This window comes from Cebus imitator, unplaced genomic scaffold, assembly GCF_001604975.1.
Source record: "Cebus imitator isolate Cc_AM_T3 unplaced genomic scaffold, Cebus_imitator-1.0 Scaffold338, whole genome shotgun sequence".
NCBI classification, from domain to species: Eukaryota; Metazoa; Chordata; class Mammalia; order Primates; family Cebidae; genus Cebus; species Cebus imitator.
In genome coordinates, this window is record NW_016107653.1 from 1,709,454 (window position 1) to 1,728,055 (window position 18,602).

The window sequence follows — 18,602 nt, forward strand, 5'->3', positions numbered from 1 at the left end:
ACCGGGCGGGCCGGCAGGCTGCAGCCGCGCTCTGCCCCGCGGGCCTGCGCTGCCGCTGGCGGCTGGCCTCGGACTGCAGACCCAGCGCGCCTGGCTACCCAGCAGCTCAGCTAGGACCCCGCCCGGGTCCGCCCAGCCCGGCCCCGCCACTGCGGAGCGCGCGCGCGGGCGGTGCCGCCGGCCTCATTCAGCCCATTGGCTGCCGTCGCCGCGGCCCCGCCCCCCCGGGCCAGGCCCCGCCCTCCAGTCCAGGCCCCGCCCCGCCCGGGGCCCCCGACCCGCCGGGCGCCCCCGACCAGCCGGTCGCGTCCGCAGGATCGACTTTGGACTCTTGCCAGGGAGGGACCACCGGACCCCCTCACTGAGGCTCCTAGACTTGCCGCTGTCTTCACCTCCCAGTCCGGGGAGACAGATACTTAAGTCACAAGCTGGGGTGGGGGGCAGTCTGCTGGGACAACAGTGGTCGCGAGCGCCCCCGAGGGTGATCTGGACGCACAGGGACAGGATCGAATTCCGCAGGGGCTGGGGCGGCAGATGCGAGGGCGCGGCTGAGAGCGTGCAGCGGGAACGGGGTGCCCCGGACAGGGCGGCGGGGTGGGCTCTGCGGGCGGGAGCGCCCGGCGCTGGGGGCTGCCCTGGAGCCAGGACCCCGCCCAGAGTCATCCTTTCTGCTGATTCTTGTCAAGAGCCTGGGGCCTAGGACACAGCGGCGGCCAGCACCCCACTGGCCCTGCCCCAGGGGCTCGGGGTCTGGTGAAGACACAGGCAAGCCTGCAAAGATGAGGCTTCTGCAGGGCGGCACTGCTCTGAGGGCGGGGAAGCAGGGGTTCTGGAAGGCTCCTGGCAGCTTAAGCTGGGACCTTAGGGGTGCGGCATGAGCCAGGCGGTGCAGGAAGAGTGTTCCAGACAGAACAGAGTAGCCTGCGTGCAGAGAGTGAGGGCAAAAGGGCTGGGTTCAAAGTCAGGCCCAGTGGGCGGGGGCCGGGCAGCAAGGCTGCTGAGGGGGCTCCTGTGGGTGGGAGGTGCCACCTAAGGCTCCAAGCAGGGTTTCTGAATTTGGTGAGAGCTGAGGAAAGACTGCGCACGTGGCTAGGTGTGTTGGCATGGGGCACTGCTGGAATCATGAGCAGCTGAACAAGGGAGTGAAAGGATCCCGGGATATTGGGGCAGAGGGGACTTGGTGAGGACCAGGGTTCGAGGGTGGGAACCTCCCTGGGATCTAGCTTGGGCACCACACAGAGGTGGCACACCTGGGGGTGGGGACAGGGAGGGCAGGGGACCAAAGGAGTTCTAAGAGTTAGGTGAGGCCTGGCCTGGTGTAGACCTGAGTGGGGCACACCTGGGAAGGAGCGGAGTTCTGCAGAGGTTGTGGGGGGAGGCAGGGCTGGAACAGTCCCAGGAGAGGACCACCAGCGCCAGGAGGACCTGCCTGGCAGTGTCCAGGGGTGTGGGTCAGATGCAGGGACACACACACACACACACACACACACACACACGGACACACATACAGAGACACACAGATACACAGACACACACTCACACAGGCACATACGCTCACAGACACACACACAGGCATACAGACACAAAGGACAGAGACATTCAGACACACAGATACACAGATACATACACAGGTATACACAGAGACACACACACAGACACACAGACACAGGCATATACACACACATAGACACACATACACAGAGACACACACAGAGGTGGTACACCTGGGGGTGGGGACAGGGAAGGCAGGGGCCCAAGGGAGTTCTAAGAGTTAGCTGAGGCCTGGTCTGTGTAGACCTGAGCGGGGCACACCCTGAAGGACTCACACACAGATGCACACACACACAGAGGCATACACACACAGACACATACACGTAGAGACACACACAAACACACACTCTCTCTCTCACATGCACACACAGACACCTTTTCCTGGAGTGGGAAGAGGCCAGGCTGTATGGGAAGGGCCATGCAGACACACACACTCATAGGCAAGATCACAAACTCAGCACCACACAGACACTGGTCACCTGGCATATGTGTCGATACACTCGGAGACAGGCACACACACACTCAGGCCCACATTTAGGAACACCCACACCAAGAAGAATGCACATATGCACAGGTGCACATACTCCCGCTCACTGGGAGGCCAGGCACAGCCAGCACGCCCAGGTGAGCCCCCCGAGTGCGATGACTCACTCTAGACAGTTCCCGTTAGCCGCGCTGCAGCCACTGGGCAGCCGTCCAGCAGCCAGCCAGACGTTCGCCAGAGCCACTGCCCGGAAGAGGCCCTGGCAGCCTCCTGCCCACCAACCTGGGCGGGTTGGGGCACGGCCTTCTCCCTCCTGCAGGGACACGCGTGGGTCTTACCCTGCCTCCTCACGGTGTCCTTCTTTCGGGGCTGAACAGTGTTGCCTGGGGCCCAGAGGCCCTGCACTCACTTCCTTCCCCAGGGACGCACCCTACTCTGCCTGCCTGGAGTCAGTCACTCCCTGGGCACAGGGAGGTAGCCACTAGGGTGCCCGTGTGCATGTGCCTCTGTCTGCCACTCCTCTGTGCCTCAGTCTGGCTGCAGGGCCTGGGAACAAGGGGCAGCTCTGGGCACTCACCCACCTTTGTGTCCTCAGCCCCATTAGGTGTGTGCCCTTGGCAAGGTCATGTGGCCCCCTGAGCCCCCATCCAAATGAACTGGCCCCTGACCCAATGGTCCGGCATGATCTGTACAGGGCTATGGGGACTCCCCTCAGCTTTGCGGGGCGGGTGAGGAAGGAACCCTAGGTGGGGAGGCCGGGGCTGCCTCCCAACGTGTCCCTGTCCATGGGATCCTACCTGCTGCCCCTGCCTCTGTTTTCCTTCGGAAAGATGAGAGAGCCCTCAAGGCCATCTCGGTGGGGGCTGAGTGAGATCACTAGTTCAGCGTGGTATCATGGGAGTGTGGGGACCCCACACTCCAGAGGACTTTGCCCTGGCCCTGTCCCTCAGTCTGGGGTGGCTGAGACCTTCCCCAAGCTGTGTTCACTGAGCCTGCCCACCCCTGGCTAAGAGATGGTCCCAGAGCCCAGCCACGGCTGCCCAGGATCAGGGACTTTGCCTCTGCCCCGGATGGAGCTGCCCACGTCCACAGCAGGCACACACAGACACACACACGCACAGCTGCATGGTGCTCCCCTGCAGCCCCGGATGCAGGACCCAGAATTTAGGATGAGGTGTGGGCACGGCTTGTTCTGCCCATAGGCACCCTCCCTTCTCCTGCCTGCTCTGAGACAGAGGGCTGGTGTCTCTGCAGTGGCCCCTGGCTCTGCCCCACCCTGAATGCTGGGGCTGCAGTCTGGCTGTGACTCTCAGGGGACCTGGAAACCCTAACTAAGGACTGCCCCTCCCACCCACCTTCTGGGGTCTTCTCCCAGCTTGAGGGTTAAGCTGAGAGTGTCCTGAGTAACAGACACCTTGGAGTGTCTTTCCAGAGAGCTTCACCACCTCAGGGAACCCCAGTACTCCTGGGGCCCTGAGGGCTCTATCTCACTCCAGATGCCTCTGGGAGGGCCTGCCACTTGGGCAGTGCACCCCCACAAATGGGCAGGCTGCGGCTATGTGAGGCTGGGGGCTGGCTCCCCAGGGCCCAGCCAAAATCCCTGCACCAGGGCCTCAGCAGCCCAAACGGGGCCCAGGGTCACAGCTGTGGGAGCAGGAGAGAAGGTGAGCACGGCTGCCAGCCCCCATCCGTCCCTCCCCACCAGCTGAAGCCTCAGCTCCTGTCTTCACGCCCAGCTCCAGTCTCCTCCCCATGTTCCCCTCTGGGGACAGATGCCCAGCTAGGGAGGACCACAGAAGCAGGGCTCAGGAATGCATGCCCCCATGCACAGCATCACGGGACACGAGCCCAACTCATGATCACCCCTGGCACATACGAGGCCCCACACCTGCTGTGGGATGATCCCCAGGGAGAGGGTGTCACATGCTCTCTCCTGTTCACGCAGCCTCTACCTCCTCCTTGGACCACTGAGATGGCAACACTGGCCAAGCCCACTGGTTGCCACAGTCTTCCTGAGGCTGGGTGCCAGGACATGGGGTGCAAGCCCTGGTGGGACCTGGGTGAGGAGCCGAGGCTCCCCACGCCCTGATGCGTTCACAGAGCTGCCACCCTGCCCCCATGGCCTGACTGGCTGCTTGCCTCCACCCTCCGCCGGCAGGGATGCCCACGGCATCAATGATTGATGCTTGCTGCGGCAGCTGCAGCAACATAAGCAAAAATAGCTCTGCTGTGGTCCTTGCCCCGCCCCATTCACAGCCTTGCATGCAGCCCAGCCCTGTGCCCAGATGGAGGGGTGTGAGGAGAGGTGAGAGCAGCGAGGACCTTCTCAGCCGCCACCTGCCCCTGCTCAGTCTTTTGCATGGAGATGATGGGGGAGGACCCCTGTGAGCAGGTGGGGGTACTTGTCCACCCAGCCTCCCCCTCTTGCCTGATCACACTGACTCCTGACCTGCAAAGGCCTCACTCTCTCTCAAAGCTGAGTGCCTGTTTCAGGCCTGGGTATTGTCCCCAGGTCCACTTCCTCTGCACCTACACAGCTGGGATCAGGAAACACGGCTGTGGGGGTCATGTCAGGGTGCTGCCTTCGTCCCATGCAGGTGGGCTTCTTTCAACGCCTGTGTCTCCATTGATCCCTCTGGCTCAGCAGTCCACCTCGTAACTGAGTAGCAGCAGGTTCCCATGCTGCCGCCTGCAAGCCCTGTCATTCCTGCTGCTGGCGGCGAGGACAGGTGCTCTCCCCCGCTTGCCCTAAGGACTTGGGGCTGAGGATCGCAGAGGAGCAGGATGCCTGGGTGCTTCTGGGGACCCCTGCCCAGCCAGTCCTTGCTCATCAGGTGATGCTGGGAGGTGCTTGACTGTGGGGTTCTGTGGGGGGTGGCACTAGCCAAAGGGCTCAGGCTGGCCCCTCCTGCTGAGGCTGGGGTTGGGAAGCTCGGCTCCTCTGCAGAGGGAAGGTGCTCCCCACACACTCATTGAGCAGGGCTGGGGCTCAGGGGTGCACAGAGGTGGCTGGAGAGGTCCTGAGAGGGCCACATGGGCTATTCCTCCTGACCACACTGCACCTGCCCCCTCCATGCCCCTCAGGAGTCATGGCTAATGTCCCCCACACCCAGACTTTAATGGGAACTCACCCTCTTGCGCCCAGTCTCCTTTAGCAGCTGGGGCCAATTCAGCTTGAGCAGTGCCTGCTCTGCTCACCAACCTGGAAGCCTTGTCCTCAGCTGGTGCCCCAAAGGGCTGTGCCATGAAGCCGGCTGGTCCGCCCAGAGCTGGCCCAAGAAGCCAAGCTGCCTAGCAGCTACCTGGGCTGCCCCACCTCCTCCTGCAACCAGGGTTGGGCACCAGAGGTCAAGGTCGCCTCTGCCATTTCCTCTGCACCTTGGCTTCCCCAAGGCAGCACCTTTCAGTGGGTTGCAAGGGGTCACTCAGTGTATCAGCGCCGCTGCTGCCATAACAAAACCAGAAACGCAGTGTGGAAAACAGCATGCGGCACACTGACCAGCTCTTCCAGGTGTGGGCTGGATGGTGTGCCTTCTGGAGGCTTCAGCGGAGACCGTTTCCTGGTCCCTTCGGCCTCCAGAGGCATCTGCAGTCCTGAGCTGGTGCCCGGTATCACTCCGGCTCTGCTTCCATCTCTGCGTCTCGTCTATTTCCTGACCAGGCCCTTTGTGATTGCTCCTCACCAGGCTCCTCTCCACCTTCCCAGAGCCTTTCACTGAAGCACATCTATAAAGTGGCTTTGGCCTCGTAAGGTCACATATTCACGGGTTGCAGGGATTGAGATGTGGACATCTCTGTGGGGCTCTGTTCAGCCACCACACCAGCTAATCAAGCCATATGGGTCATTTTTATACATCCTGGGGGTACTGTGCGCCCCACACTCTCCACGTGGAAGCTGAGGCCCAGTTGGGAGTGGGGGATTGCAGAGAACCAGGAGAACAGCTCCTGCCCCAGCTCTGCTTCTCACACAGGCCTTTGGGGCTGGGCCTCAGTTTTCCCACCTGTACACAAGGACAACACTCCTCCTGCCCGCCCCCCCCGCCAGGTCCTGGGCCTCAAGAACGGCAAGGACAGTGCAGTGATGAGGGCAGCAGTGGGAATGGCCGCTGCCCCTAGGCTGGCAAGACAGGTTCAGGCCTGGTCTACAAATCCAACCACTGCCCAGTCAACATCCTAGGGCCACTGTGGTGCTGGGGTGGTCGGGCCAAGGTCCAGTCCCAGACAGTCTGACAGAAGAGCTCCCATACTGCGTGGCCTGGCTGCTCTGCCCCTCAGGAAGGAGGGGGGATGGGAGGCTGGTCTAAGGCGCAGAGAATGATCTCATCTTGCCATTTGTAATATTAAAGTTTTCGGGAACTTGGCTGAGAAGGACCAGTGGGGGAAGGGGTGATTCAAGCAAGGACAGAGTCCAGGCCCCAGGGTGAGAGAAATGTGAGCCTGGAAGTGGACAGGGTGGACAGTGAGTGGGGTGGACAGCGGGTGGTGTGGGCAGCGGGTGGCTGGCTCAGGCCTTCACCAGGGCCAGGCCCTCCTCTTACTCAGAAGAGGCAGTGATGGGTCCAGTCTGGGAAGGCCAGGGAGGAGATGGAGTCAGGTTGGCTCCTTGAGTCTGGGGGTGAGGGCAGAGGGCAGAAGGCCTGGAAGTCCAGAGGGGAACTGGCAGAGATCAGGCTAGCTCCTCAGTCCCGCTGTGGCTGGAGAGAGGCTGTCCACCAGCCCGGCTCTGCCGGGGGCTGGCTGATGACAGCAGAGGGGGCACTCAGTGGGGCCTGCGAGGGAGGGATGGAGCCTCCCCGCCGCTCCTTCCCCCGGGAAGGCTGTCGAGTTAGGGGCAGGAGAGGTTCTGGGGTTCAGGAGTCAGCAAGACGGACTTGGCCCTCGCCTGGGGGAGCTGGAGTCCTGAGGGGCCTTCGCTCAGCTGCACCCACAGAGGCAGCGCGGCGAGCTCAGCCGCGGGGCGTCGGGAGAAGGTGCTGCGGGTGATGGATGCGCCGGGTCGGGCCTGGGGGACTTGTCGTGAGGAAGAAAGAACCACTCGGGCAGCGAACTGAGGACGGACAGGAAGCTCGTGCGACCCCGCGCCCAGGGATCTGCCCGTGGGGAGGCCCGAACCCAACCACAGTGGCTGCGGCCCGGGGCGGGGCCTGAGGGCGGGGCCGGGCCAGGGAGGGCGGGGCCGGGCCGTGGGGCCTGAGGGCGGGGCCGGTGCTGGTCACGCCCCGGGTGCGTGCTGACGCCACGGCGGTGAACGCCGGAAGCGGAGGTGGCGCACGCCGTTGCCGGGCAACAGGGCGGCGCGGGCTGGGGGGGACCGCTGGTGGCAGGTTTCGCCCGGCTTGCCGGGCCCAAGTGAGGCGGCGACGAAGGTGCGTGCGGGCCCTGGGTGCAGGACGCGTGGGGACCCTTGTGAGCCGCGGGCTGGCACTCAGCCGGCCACCTCGGACCCTGTCCAGAGTCGGCGGTCCAGGGCTGCCCTGCGGGCCGCGTGCGAGAAGGACTCTCTGGAGACCCCGGGGCGCCGCACCCCTCCTTCCCACTTGGGCCTCCAGTGGGAGCCCGGCTCCCGCTCCTCTGGTCAGTGTGGGGCTCCCAGGCCCGCTCGAGACGCTCTCCAGAGAAGGAGCCCCGCCTTGGGCCGCTCGTCGCACACCTGCCGTGGGTCCGGGACGCGCCCCTGTGTCGGACTCCGCGCCGGCGCGCGTAGGAGGAAGCCAGGACTCCCGGGCGACCCGGCCGTGTTTGTGGCTCGTGTCAGCTCCACAACAGCACGTGGGCACTCTCCACCATCAGCCACTGGGCAGCCCGGGGCACTCCTGCGCGTCCCAGGCCCTATCCAGGACAGGGGAAGGTTGGGCGGCCAGCACTGTGGTGTGCGTGTCTCAAGAGCAGCTGCCCATCGGGCCTCTGCTGGCCTGGCAGCTCCAAGATGCAAGACCGGCAGCAGCTGGAGGAAGAGCCTTTGAGTGACTTCCAGGCGGAAGCAGCCAAGGCTTCCCTCCGAGTGGCACCTGAGAGGCTGAGTGATGACAGTTTGGAATGGATACGGATGTCCCCTGACCTTCTCCTGCCGGGTGGGAAAACCAGCAACTCCCTGCCCGGTGAGGGTGGTTCCACCTGCACCACCCGGTGTCCTGACCCTGGGGAACACAGCAGCACCTGGGGGGAGTTTGAAGGCTTTCGGGAATCTTCAGCTAAGTCCGGACAATTCTCGAAGTCCCTGGAACTCCTGGAGGGACCCACAGAACTCCAGCCACCGAGAACCACTTCTGCCCCAAAGGAGTGCAGTTCTCACCAGCCGTGCCAGGGTGGACCTTGGGTGACAGGAACTGCTGCTATCCCACCTTCTGAGGTATTTCTACAGCGCTGTGGTCACCATGTTGAGTGGGACATGTGTATACACCAAGAGGCCTGCAACCCTGAATGCTGTGGTGTGCTGGCCAGGGAGGGACTGACAGCCTTGGAAGATCTGCTTCTCTCCTGGCTGTCATCCCTGGCCATGTGGTTGGCAGTCCCATCCTGAGGCCAGGGAAGGAATGAATTGTCAGAGGAGGCTGCAGAAATGGGTCACGCCAAGGCCAGGTGCGGTCCACCTGAGCTGGGTCCCTCTCTCTGACCATTCCTCCCCCGGCCTATCCACTCCCCATTGGCAGGCTGCACAGGCCCGAGGTCAGGGCGTGTAGGGAGGAACTTTATGTCTGAATTCTGAATCTGCAGAGTTCAAAAGTCTCAGAGATTCTAAAATCACATGATCACATTTCAACTTGTTGTAATGAATTGGGTGATGCCTGATCTGACCTGTCCGGGAGCCCTGGTCCCAGCCCTCAGCCCCTTGCCCCCTGCTCTCTTTCAGAGCCGACTGTCACGTGTTTACTGCCGGTGACACCTCTGATCCTTCTCTTTTCCTGTCTTCCTCCTTCCATTGTCTGCTTTCTCTGCCACTTCTTCCCGAGTGGTTCATCCCAAACACCATCATGAGAGATAAGAAGTAAAACCAGTGAGGAAGGAAATAAAGATACTGCGGTTCTCAGGGCTGGACTGTTTGTTTACTACACTGGTCAGTTTCCCTGGACCCTGACAAGACCCGCTCTAATAGAGTAAGGTCTGCTGTCGTGCTTGTTTTGAACACAGGATTTGTTTTCCAGCATGATTGATGTATTAGGGAACAATTTGAGCATAGTTGAAATTTCACAAGAAGGAGTAGATGAATGCAGAAAACTGCCCCCAGCTGAGCTGGGGCACACTGGAATACATGAGAGTTGCATACGCACACCCTCAAACAGCTATCAGCGCCCCAGTGTAGCACACCCGTCCACACCTGGTGTTGGGACTTCGCCCAGTTCAGACCGCCTTCCTCCCACCTGTTCACACTAACAGCCTGCGAGCCTTTGTCTTTTCCAAGGTAAAGTGCTGTGCTTATTGTAGTATATATAATTTCTTCACCAAATATGGAAAACAGTGCTAACATTATTGGGTGGCCATCTTTTTTCATGTGTCACTGACAAAGTTTCAATGTTTTGCCCTAACCTCACTTTTCCCATGAGCCCTCTGGTTTTGTGTGATTTTGCTAATGTGGTGATTTTTAGGAATGAATATGTCAAGTGATAGTAACACTAATGGTATGATCAATTACACATTTCATGGGTATCATTATTTCTTTGGAATAAGGTAACATGATGTGTCTTTCTCCTAACTTCAGTATGCTTTCGTTTTTTTCTTTTCAGCCCATTCTCAGCAATGAGAACATTTTAAAGTGTGCTTTTCAAGAAATAACAGTTCAGCAGGCAGCTGAAGACATTTCCACCCTAGACCATTTCCTAGAAATAAGCAGTGAGGAAAAGCCTGGCCTTGAATGTGTGCATAAATTGTGGTAATGAACTTAAGAAATATTTCATACAGCAACCCCATTTTTACTTTTGTTTGATAAAAGTAGATGTGGGAGGCTTTGTGTTTGCCTTTCTAGGGCCATCTCTCCTGAAGGCCCTGCCATCTATAGGTCACAGGGGTCCTATCAGGAGAGGACAGCAGGATTGATGCTCCAGCTGTGGCCTTCCACTCCGAGCCCTGTTCATCCCCTCCCACACCAGGTCACCTGGAGCAGCTGGACCCGAGCCTCACTCCCGTTGGGTCTCCGTGCCAGCGTTGGGGGAGGGCTGAGGGACTCGCACTCGGTGCGAGTGGCTGGTGGGCCTGAGCAGTGGGTACCGGGGCCTTCTGGGGAATGTGGCTGAGTGGGCACTGGCTGCCTCATGGTCCTCAGCCACAGAATTCTAGAAAATACTCCACACTCTGCAGCCCCATTCTCAGCCCCAGGCCCAGCCCCATGGGTGTGCTCCCAGTGCTGGCTGTGGGGCTGCGGGCTCCTAGGAGAAGTCATACATGCGGTCGTTTGCAGATGGCCATTTTCTAGGGACACATTTTCAACTGAACATTGAGAAAGAAACAGTGGTCTGGTGGATTGTGCAGCAGTGGTTGGGAAGCTCAGGATAAGTTAGCCCAAAGCCCCAGAGGGAGGAGGGAAGTGAAGGCTGGAGTGAGCTGGCTTCCCTATTTCTCGGTGCGGTCTGTGGAGTGGATCTCCCAGCAGCCAGGGGAGAGCCAGGTTGGCCTGCTGATTTGTGTGTCTCTGAGCAAGCCTGGACTTTCATAGGACTCTACAGACAGGCCGTTCTGGGCTCTAGCCCTGGCCCACTATGGCCTCTACTGGGGTCCATCCCAGCACCTGCCCCAGAGTATACTCCACAGGGGCCTGAAGACAGGCCTGGAGCCCAGAAGGCTGCAGCCAGCATTGCCCAGATGACCAGTATGCCCTCTGTATGTGGTGCTTCTGCGAAGCAATATCCTGGAGAAAAACTGCCAAGAATGTGGTCCCAGCAAGCTGGTGGTGTGGGAGGTCACTGCTGGCAGTACTGACATCTCTGTCCACCGCAGCACGACTCGTGGACCCAGAGGCATGGGGAGTCCTGGGTGTCAGGACCTGGCTGGGCTGGACACTCATGGGACAGAAGGCTGGATGGCACTTTGGGGGTGGAATAAAGCATGGTTTGTGAGTTCTGAACATTGCCGTATTTTTGGAAATGGTTTGGCATTTAGCACATCCGGCCTTCTTCTGTAGTTATCTGGAGTGCAGTGGCGTGATCTCAGCTTACTGGAACCTCTTCCTCCTAGGCTGAAGCGATCCTCCTGCCTCAGCCTCCCGAGAACTGGGACTATAGGCTCACACCACCACACCCAGCTAATTCTCGTATTTTTGTAGAGACAGGGTTTTGCTATGTTGCTCAGGCTGGTCTCGAGCTCCTGAGTGCAAGTGATTTGCCCTCCTCAGTCTCCCAAAGTGCTGGGTGGTGAGCCACCACACCTGGCCTTGCAGTCATTTTCCCTTTTCTGCCAGCGCATGAACTGCTTACAGGAAACTCGTCTCAGTCCCCCACAGCACGTAGCAGTGACGGGTGGCACATAGTAGACAGTCGCCCGTTCGTTTGTGAGCATCTATTTTGTACACAGCACAGTTCGAGGCACTTGAATGAACACAACCAGCAAAATACCCAGCCTCATGGAGCGTCTGTTCCTTAGAGGAGACAGTAGGGACAGTGAGTAAGCCACTGCCAGGGAAGGTGGTGTGAGGCGCAGAGAGGGCATGGCAGGGGGTTGGGGTGCTGCAGGATGCCACGTGTTATTTGAATAAAAGCATAAATGGGTAAATAAACGAGACAGCTCAGGGTTCCTGCAGGGAATGCTCTTTTTAGGGTTCTTAACAGCCATGTGTCTCTTGGTTCTCGTGGGTCTCAGCCTAGGGGTAAAGGCCAGGTGCCTGCCGTGTGCCTTGGGCAGTGCTGCAGTGACCTCATCAGAAGGCCTTCAAGGTCACCTTTTAACAGCTGCATCTATTTTCCAGTAATGAATCTAGAAAACTCTGGAGAGTCCTTCAGAACACACACACGTCTGCTTCTCAGTGCCTCTGGAGCGAATCTCATTGCCAGGAGAATTTTTTTCTCGTTCTCGGGATAGACGCCATGCAGAAGGTAGGTGGTTTGGGCTGAGACAGGGCTCCTGGGAGTGTGGTTGGACTTCACTGAGGCCAGTGGCCCTTGGCTGCTCCCAAGGGTAGTGGGGTCACCTGGAAGTGTGGGGTCACCTGGACATAGGTGGGTTAAAGCCACTAGGTGGCCCCATAAACTTGTCAGGGCCATTGGATAAGTCCCTAATGCTTGAGGCAGGAGCCAGCAAAGCCCAGAGCAGGAGGCAGGGAAAGGCTCCGGAAGGAACTGGCCTGAGCCCGCAACAGACAAGAAACACAGAGAGCCGCGTATCAGTTCACACTCATGGCTGTGCACACGTTGCCATATGCATACGCCGCCACACACCACCACACGCACACACTGCCACACACACACTGCAGCCCACACACCGCCACACACACGCTGCAGCTCACACACCGCGTATGCACACACCGCCACACACTGCAGCCCGCACACCACCGCGCACACACACCGCCACACACACGCTGCAGCCCGCACACCGCCACACGCACGCTGCAGCTCACACACTGCCGCATGCACACACCGCCACACATTGCAGCCCACACACCGCTGCATGAACACACCGCCACACACACACGCTGCAGCCCACACACCGCCGCACGCACACACGCTGCAGCCCGCACACCGCCACACGCACACACGCTGCAGCCCGCACACCGCCACACGCACACACGCTGCAGCCTGCACACCGCCGCACACACACACTGCAGCCTGCACACCACCGCACACACACGCTGCAGCCCACAGCCCGCAAAGTGCCGCACACACACGCTGCAGCCCGCACACCGCTGCACACACACGCTGTAGCCTGCACACTGCTGCATGCACACACCGCCGCACACACACGCTGCAGCCCACACACCGCCACACACACACACACTGCAGCCCACACACCGCCACATGCATACACTGCCGCACCCACATGCTGCAGCCCGCACACCGCTGCACACACACGCTGCAGCCCGCACACCGCCGCATGCACGCACTGCCGCACACACACGCTGCAGCCCGCACACCGCCGCACGCACGCACTGCCGCACACACACGCTGCAGCACACACACGCTGCAGCACACACACCGCTGCACGCACACACCACCACACGCATGCTGCAGCTTGCACACACCACCGCATGCACACACCACCACACGCACACACCGCCACACACACACTGCAGCCCACACACACCGCCGCACGCACACTGCAGCCTGAACACACCACCGCCATATGCACATACTGCGGCCCACACACACCGCTGCATGTGCACGTGCCACCATGTGCATACTGCTGCATGCACACCACTGCCACGTGTGCACACTGCCACACGTGCACACACCGCCGTATGCATGCACACACACACTGCTGTGAGCACACACCGCCATGCACACACACACCGCTACATGCACACCACTGCCATGCACACACTGCCGAGCACACGCTCAAGCTCCAGAGCTGTCACAGAAAACATCAGTCATAGGGAGGGCCACCTTTCAGCGATCTAGATGGCAAGGATCTTTCTTCATTTTTAAATATGGAAATTTTCAAACATGAAAAACTCGGACAGGACTGGCCAGGCAGGCAGATTGGTCCTGGTGAAGATGGGCATGAAAATGGTTGCCCTGGCAGCCCATGGGCTGCACACTGGGCTGGCCAGGAAGGAAGTGAGGGCAGAAAGGAAGAGGCTCCCAGTGAGGTCAGCCCTGGCTGTGTCATTGTGTGAAGAAAACAGAACCAGGAGGCCAGGGCGTGGGGGAGGCCTCCTGAATAGGAGGCTTAGAGGTGGGACAGCTCCGAGTGGCAGCAGCCTGAAGGGTGTGTCCCGAAAGTGGCTGTGAAGACATTCTGTTGAGCAGTTTGAGGGGCACGAGGTCCTGGAGGGAGGGAGGCCTGTGAGCCAGTTATGGGCAGCAAGTGGCAGGGCCATGCAGGGGAAGCTGGCTGGCCTGACCTTCAGCGGGGCCTGAGAGAAGTTTGCCGTTGTAGAATGAAGTGAGTAGAGAGCTCAGGATGAAAGGCAACAGGAGACAAAGGGTGACTGGCTGGCTGGCTGATGGGCCTGTCTCCTTAGGACCTTTCTGGAGGCCAGGGCCACATCATGGACGATTCTGACCTCAAAGAGCCTGAAGGACTCCTGAATGTCAGCAGCTTCCGCCTCCACCATTGCAAAGCCCTGATCCAGACCAAGGTGAGTGGCTGCCGAGGAGAGGCCGGGGGACTGTGCTGGCTGTGTCCACACAGGTGCCACCCTTCACTTTTTCTGTAAGTCACTTGCAGGTTTTCTTCCTTTAAGCCTTGTGGACTTACAGAAAACAAACATTTCTACTATTTAGGGCAGACAAGCAAAGTGTGAACCCCACTGCAGCGTGCCCAGGAATATGAGTGTGTCATCCACAAAGACTCTTAGGCCAGAGGACCCAGGATATGAGTGGGTGACACAGGAGAACTGCCAGGAGAAGCCAGCCAGGCAGAGGAGAGCTGCAGGGAAGCTGAGCCACCAGGTGTGGGTGACAAGGCCGGAAGGATGGGGCAGGGCCAGCTTGGGACTGTTGGGACGGGACGCTGAGTCCACCTGGCAGCTGTCGTGAACAGATCTGACTGTGGCGGCTTCCGCCGTGGGCCACGTACCTTCCACAGGATCTGTCGGCAGCTTTTCTCTCAGGAGCTCAGGTTCCTGCCGCAGAGTCCCTTCACATTGTCACAGCAGGGCTCAAGGCGGGAAGAGGGGCTGGGCAGAGAGGGGGACTTCTTCCTGTAGCCTCTCTCTTATCAGAGGGAAGAAGGGCTTTATTCCAAGACCAGGTATTGCAGGAGGGGTGAGTTGGCCAGGCCTCGCCCAGCTGGTTTCTTGCTCACCTGGAGACTCAGGACCCTAGAGTAGTCAGGGCTCATTGTATGCACCCAGGAGATGGTGGGAGGGGCACATGGGCGGCCATCAGCATGAAGAGTGACGTGCAGGGAGGCGCAGGAGTGAAGTACTGCCCTGTGGCCTGGCAGGAGGGAACAAGGTGAGCTGGGACAGCAGGAAGGTTGCATAGCACAGGAGGTGGCCAGGTCAGCTTCTGGGCAAGAATTTGGCATGATTGTGGCACAGCTGATGTGGGGTGGGTGATCTGGATGGTCAGCACACAGGTGACAAGTGCCATGGGGCACACAGGAGAGGGCCCTCATCATCCATCTTCATAGGCTGTCTTTTTGCAAAACACCCCAGCACAGGAGAGTTGTCCTAGAGCATCGGGCCCAGAAGAGATGCTTGTGGCTGTGTGGCTGACAACGGCCAACGCCAGGGTCAGCGTCCAGCTGCAGCTCTGTGGGGAAGCCTGCGGTGTAGTCCATGAGTGGACGCTGCAGGCTGTGAGTGTGCAGGGCAGTGGCAGCCGCCACCAAGGAGTGCCAGACACATAGGACAAAGGCCAGAGACCCCGCCTAAGATGTGGGCCCCCCCACTGTTGTAGGGGCTGGCTCCAGGCCCGAGCCACAGGCCCCATGATGAGGCTGACATCCCATGAGAAGGTTTCTAAGAGGAGAACCAAGGAGAGGACACTGAGGGGCCGAGAGGCAGGGACGCAGAGGCAAACACCCAAGCTCGTGTTTCTGGTTGCTGGGGGTGCACGTGCCTGACTGCTGTCCTCTCCTCTCAGCTCTCGGGGCCGCCTCACAGCAGGCAGGGGAGCCTGATGGCCTGCAGCCGCTTCCTGAAGACCCCCTTCTGTGGAGGTGGGCAGCACTTCACTCTTCCACGGAAAAAGATGTTCACGCCACGCAACCTAAAACTGACATTCTTTAATAGCGATATTTGCTAAAATCAGGAGTACTTTATACCTTTATGAGGAATTTTTCATTTTCTTCCTGGCTGGGTTTGATGCTGGAAACCAGAACTGTCTGTGGAGCGGTTTTCCAGATCCCAGGCCCATTTCCCGGAATCTGTCCAACGGGACCTGTCCTGTGCTCTGGGCCCGTCTCAGGTCTCACCGGTAGACAGAGGGTGTGTCCTTGGCAGAGCCAGTTCTCATGGTAGGCAGAGGTTTCTGGGCACAATGGCAGGCTGCCGGCACCCAGGTGACACCCAGGGGTCCCCTACCCCATGTGAATGCTGCTGGCACCTGCTGGGGGGTGCCTAGGGATGGACCCTGGGCATGGGTTCTGGGCTGCCTAGCCCAGGGGAAACAACTCATGGTCAAAGGGGAAGGCGCTGAAATGTCACCAGAGGGACAGCTGTTGAGAGTGCTGAGAGGCTAGGCATGGTGACACGCCTGTCATCCCAGCACTTTGGGAGGCCGAGGCGGGCAGATCAGCTAAGGTCAGGAGTTTGAAACCAGCCTGATCAACATGGAGAAACCCCATCTCTACTAAAAATACAAAATTAGGTGGACATGGTGGCGCATGCCTGTAGGCCCAGCTACTCGGGAGGCTGAGAGAATCACTTGAACCTGGGAGGCAGATATTGCGGTGAGCTGAGATCGAGCCATTGTACTCCAGCCTAGGCAACAGAGCAAAACCCCGTCTCAAAAAAAAAGAAAAAAAAAAAAAAAGAGTGCTCAGAAACCCTTCTGTCTGTCCCACTCTGCCCTGCCCCTGGCTGCTGTGTGGTCAGGACACCATGAGGGTGTGCAGCTGTGCTGTTTCCTCAGTGCCTCACAGGCCCCTCACTCACTGCCTGTGCCCCGCCCTTGCCCTGCAGGATAGGCCTCTCTCCCTCATGGCTGTGGACAGGAGGTCACAACACTGTCCTGAGAAAGCTTCTAGTGGGCCCATGGCTTTCCCTCATTCTCTGTCAAGGAAAACTGTTCTCTTCAAAGGCAGAGCCAAGAAATCAGCCCTGACTTTTGTGCAATTTTATTAAATAAAACAGCCTAGATAAGCCTGTTCTCACTGGTTCATCAACTGGGGGGACTGATACTTGAAATCCTGTCCCCAGGAGAGGACTGAAGTCTAAGCAAGTGGCCACTATGGCTGTCTCTGTTCCAGCCAAAGCCACTTGCAGGACCGTGGCCTCCATGTCGCCGTAGTTGTCAGTGGGATGTGTGCAGTGATAGGCAGGTGTTTCCATCAGGAGGGGAGGAGGAAGCGATGTCCCTGCATGCACCCTGGCCTCAGCCACCCAGCTGTGCAGCCAGCACCATGTTGCATGTGGCTTTGAGGTCTATGACGAGGATAGTTCCTTTTTGTTTGTTTGTTTTTGGCATCACATGTTTTGGAAAGCTGCCTTAATTTTTTTGCATTTTCAGCCAGCTGAAAGTGGGAATTTAGAGACCGTTTTTGTAACACGCAGCTTCTTTCAAAGGCACTGTCTTTTGGAACCAGCAAGACCCTCCAGGAGGTGTCCTAGCTTCCTAGCCTTTAGAAGTTAGACTTTAGGCCAGGAGTGGTGGCTCACGCCTGTGTTCCCAGCACTTTGGGAGGCCGAGGCAGGTGGATCACAAGGTCAGGAGTTCAAGATCAGCCTGGCCAATATGTTGAAGCCTCATCTCTACTAAAAATACAAAAGTTAGCCAGGCATGGTGGCGGGCACCTATAGTCCCAGCTACTCGGGAGGCTGAGACAGGGGAATTGCTTGAACCTATGAGGTGGTGGTTGTGGTGAGCCAAGATCACGCCATTGCACTCCAGAGCAAAACTGTCTCAAAAAAAAAAAAAAGATTTTAACAAGCCAAGATATTCCATCCTGCGCCTCCCATTCCAAGATTCAGGTTCAGACTGTGTTATGGCATCACCATGTCACCCATGGTGGCTCTTTCTCCTCACCTGGCTAGATGTGGGTGACCCACAGACCTCAGAAGGCCAAGACTTTGTCCTGACCTCCCTGTGGCCCTCACAGGAACCTCAGAAGCAGCAGGTTCCAACTCTGACTTCTGTCCCACCCAGCAGAGAAGAGAGGCCCTGCTGCTCTCACCCCCAGTGGGGAGTGAGAGGAAGGAGGACCCCACAGAGTCAGGTAAGGAGGGACCAGGCAAGGTGCATGCAAACCACTTGCCCACAGCTGCCAAGCCCCCAGGATCTGGAGGTCCCCTGCGACAGACAAGTCCAGAGCTCCCTGGCCTCCCTCAGGTCCACACTGAATGCTTGGGAAGAGTGCCACAGGCTGGGAGTGGGGGCAGGAGCTGAGGACACTCCCCGGGAACGCCCCTCACAGACGTGCTGGGATTTTTGTTCCCAAAGTCTGGAGGCCCATCGGGGCGCTGGGATTGTGGGCAGGAGACAAGCCCGAGGCTGAAGCAGAGGAGCAGGGCTACAAGAGCCCACGGGCACAGGGCAAGGCGCTGGAATGGAGAGCAAAGGAAGCCTCCAGTGACCGAAAGGATGGCAGTCCGGCTGAGGAAGGGAGAAATCCTGCAGCCTCCGAAGCCAGTGGCTTGGCGCAACACACAGGCTGATGTCCAGAATCACCTCAGACTTCCGGCCCCAAAATGGCTGCGCTCAGACCTCGGGCCCCAGAACCGCCGTGCTCAGACCTCAGGCACATCCAGAATCACCTTAGACCACAGGCACATCCAGATTCACTGCACTCAGACCTCAGGCACGTCCAGAATCACCGC

At 59.0% G+C, this 18,602-nt stretch overlaps 1 protein-coding gene across 6 annotated transcripts; it reads left to right on the forward strand.

Moving 5' to 3' along the window:
- The first annotated feature begins 6,383 nt into the window (after nt 1-6,383).
- On the forward strand, nt 6,384-16,398 carry CLBA1 (clathrin binding box of aftiphilin containing 1). Of its 6 annotated transcripts, none has more exons than XM_037730219.1 (5): nt 6,384-6,466; nt 9,757-9,902; nt 11,928-12,054; nt 14,139-14,255; nt 15,709-16,397. In XM_037730219.1, the coding sequence occupies exons 3-5, from the start codon at nt 12,046-12,048 to the stop codon at nt 15,868-15,870; spliced, it is 288 nt and encodes a 95-aa protein (XP_037586147.1). In that variant the 5' UTR covers nt 6,384-6,466; nt 9,757-9,902; nt 11,928-12,045; the 3' UTR covers nt 15,871-16,397. The 6 variants fall into 6 exon arrangements, with proteins under 6 accessions (XP_037586147.1, XP_037586151.1, XP_017360906.1 ...); XM_017505417.2 differs by lacking the exon at nt 6,384-6,466 and adding an exon at nt 7,882-8,384 and having other exon boundaries at nt 15,709-16,398; XM_037730220.1 differs by lacking the exon at nt 6,384-6,466 and adding an exon at nt 9,395-9,434.
- The last annotated feature ends 2,204 nt before the right edge of the window (nt 16,399-18,602 follow it).

What these genes read in the sequence shown, in the direction of transcription:
- CLBA1 (XM_017505417.2), top strand. Translation starts at nt 7,962, where the DNA reads ATGCAAGACCGGCAGCAGCTGGAGGAAGAGCCTTTGAGTGACTTCCAG. An exon ending in CTGCTATCCCACCTTCTGAG is followed by an intron (nt 8,385 to 9,756) that starts GTATTTCTACAG and finishes TTTTCTTTTCAG; the next exon opens with CCCATTCTCAGCAATGAGAA. An exon ending in GGATAGACGCCATGCAGAAG is followed by an intron (nt 12,055 to 14,138) that starts GTAGGTGGTTTG and finishes CTGTCTCCTTAG; the next exon opens with GACCTTTCTGGAGGCCAGGG.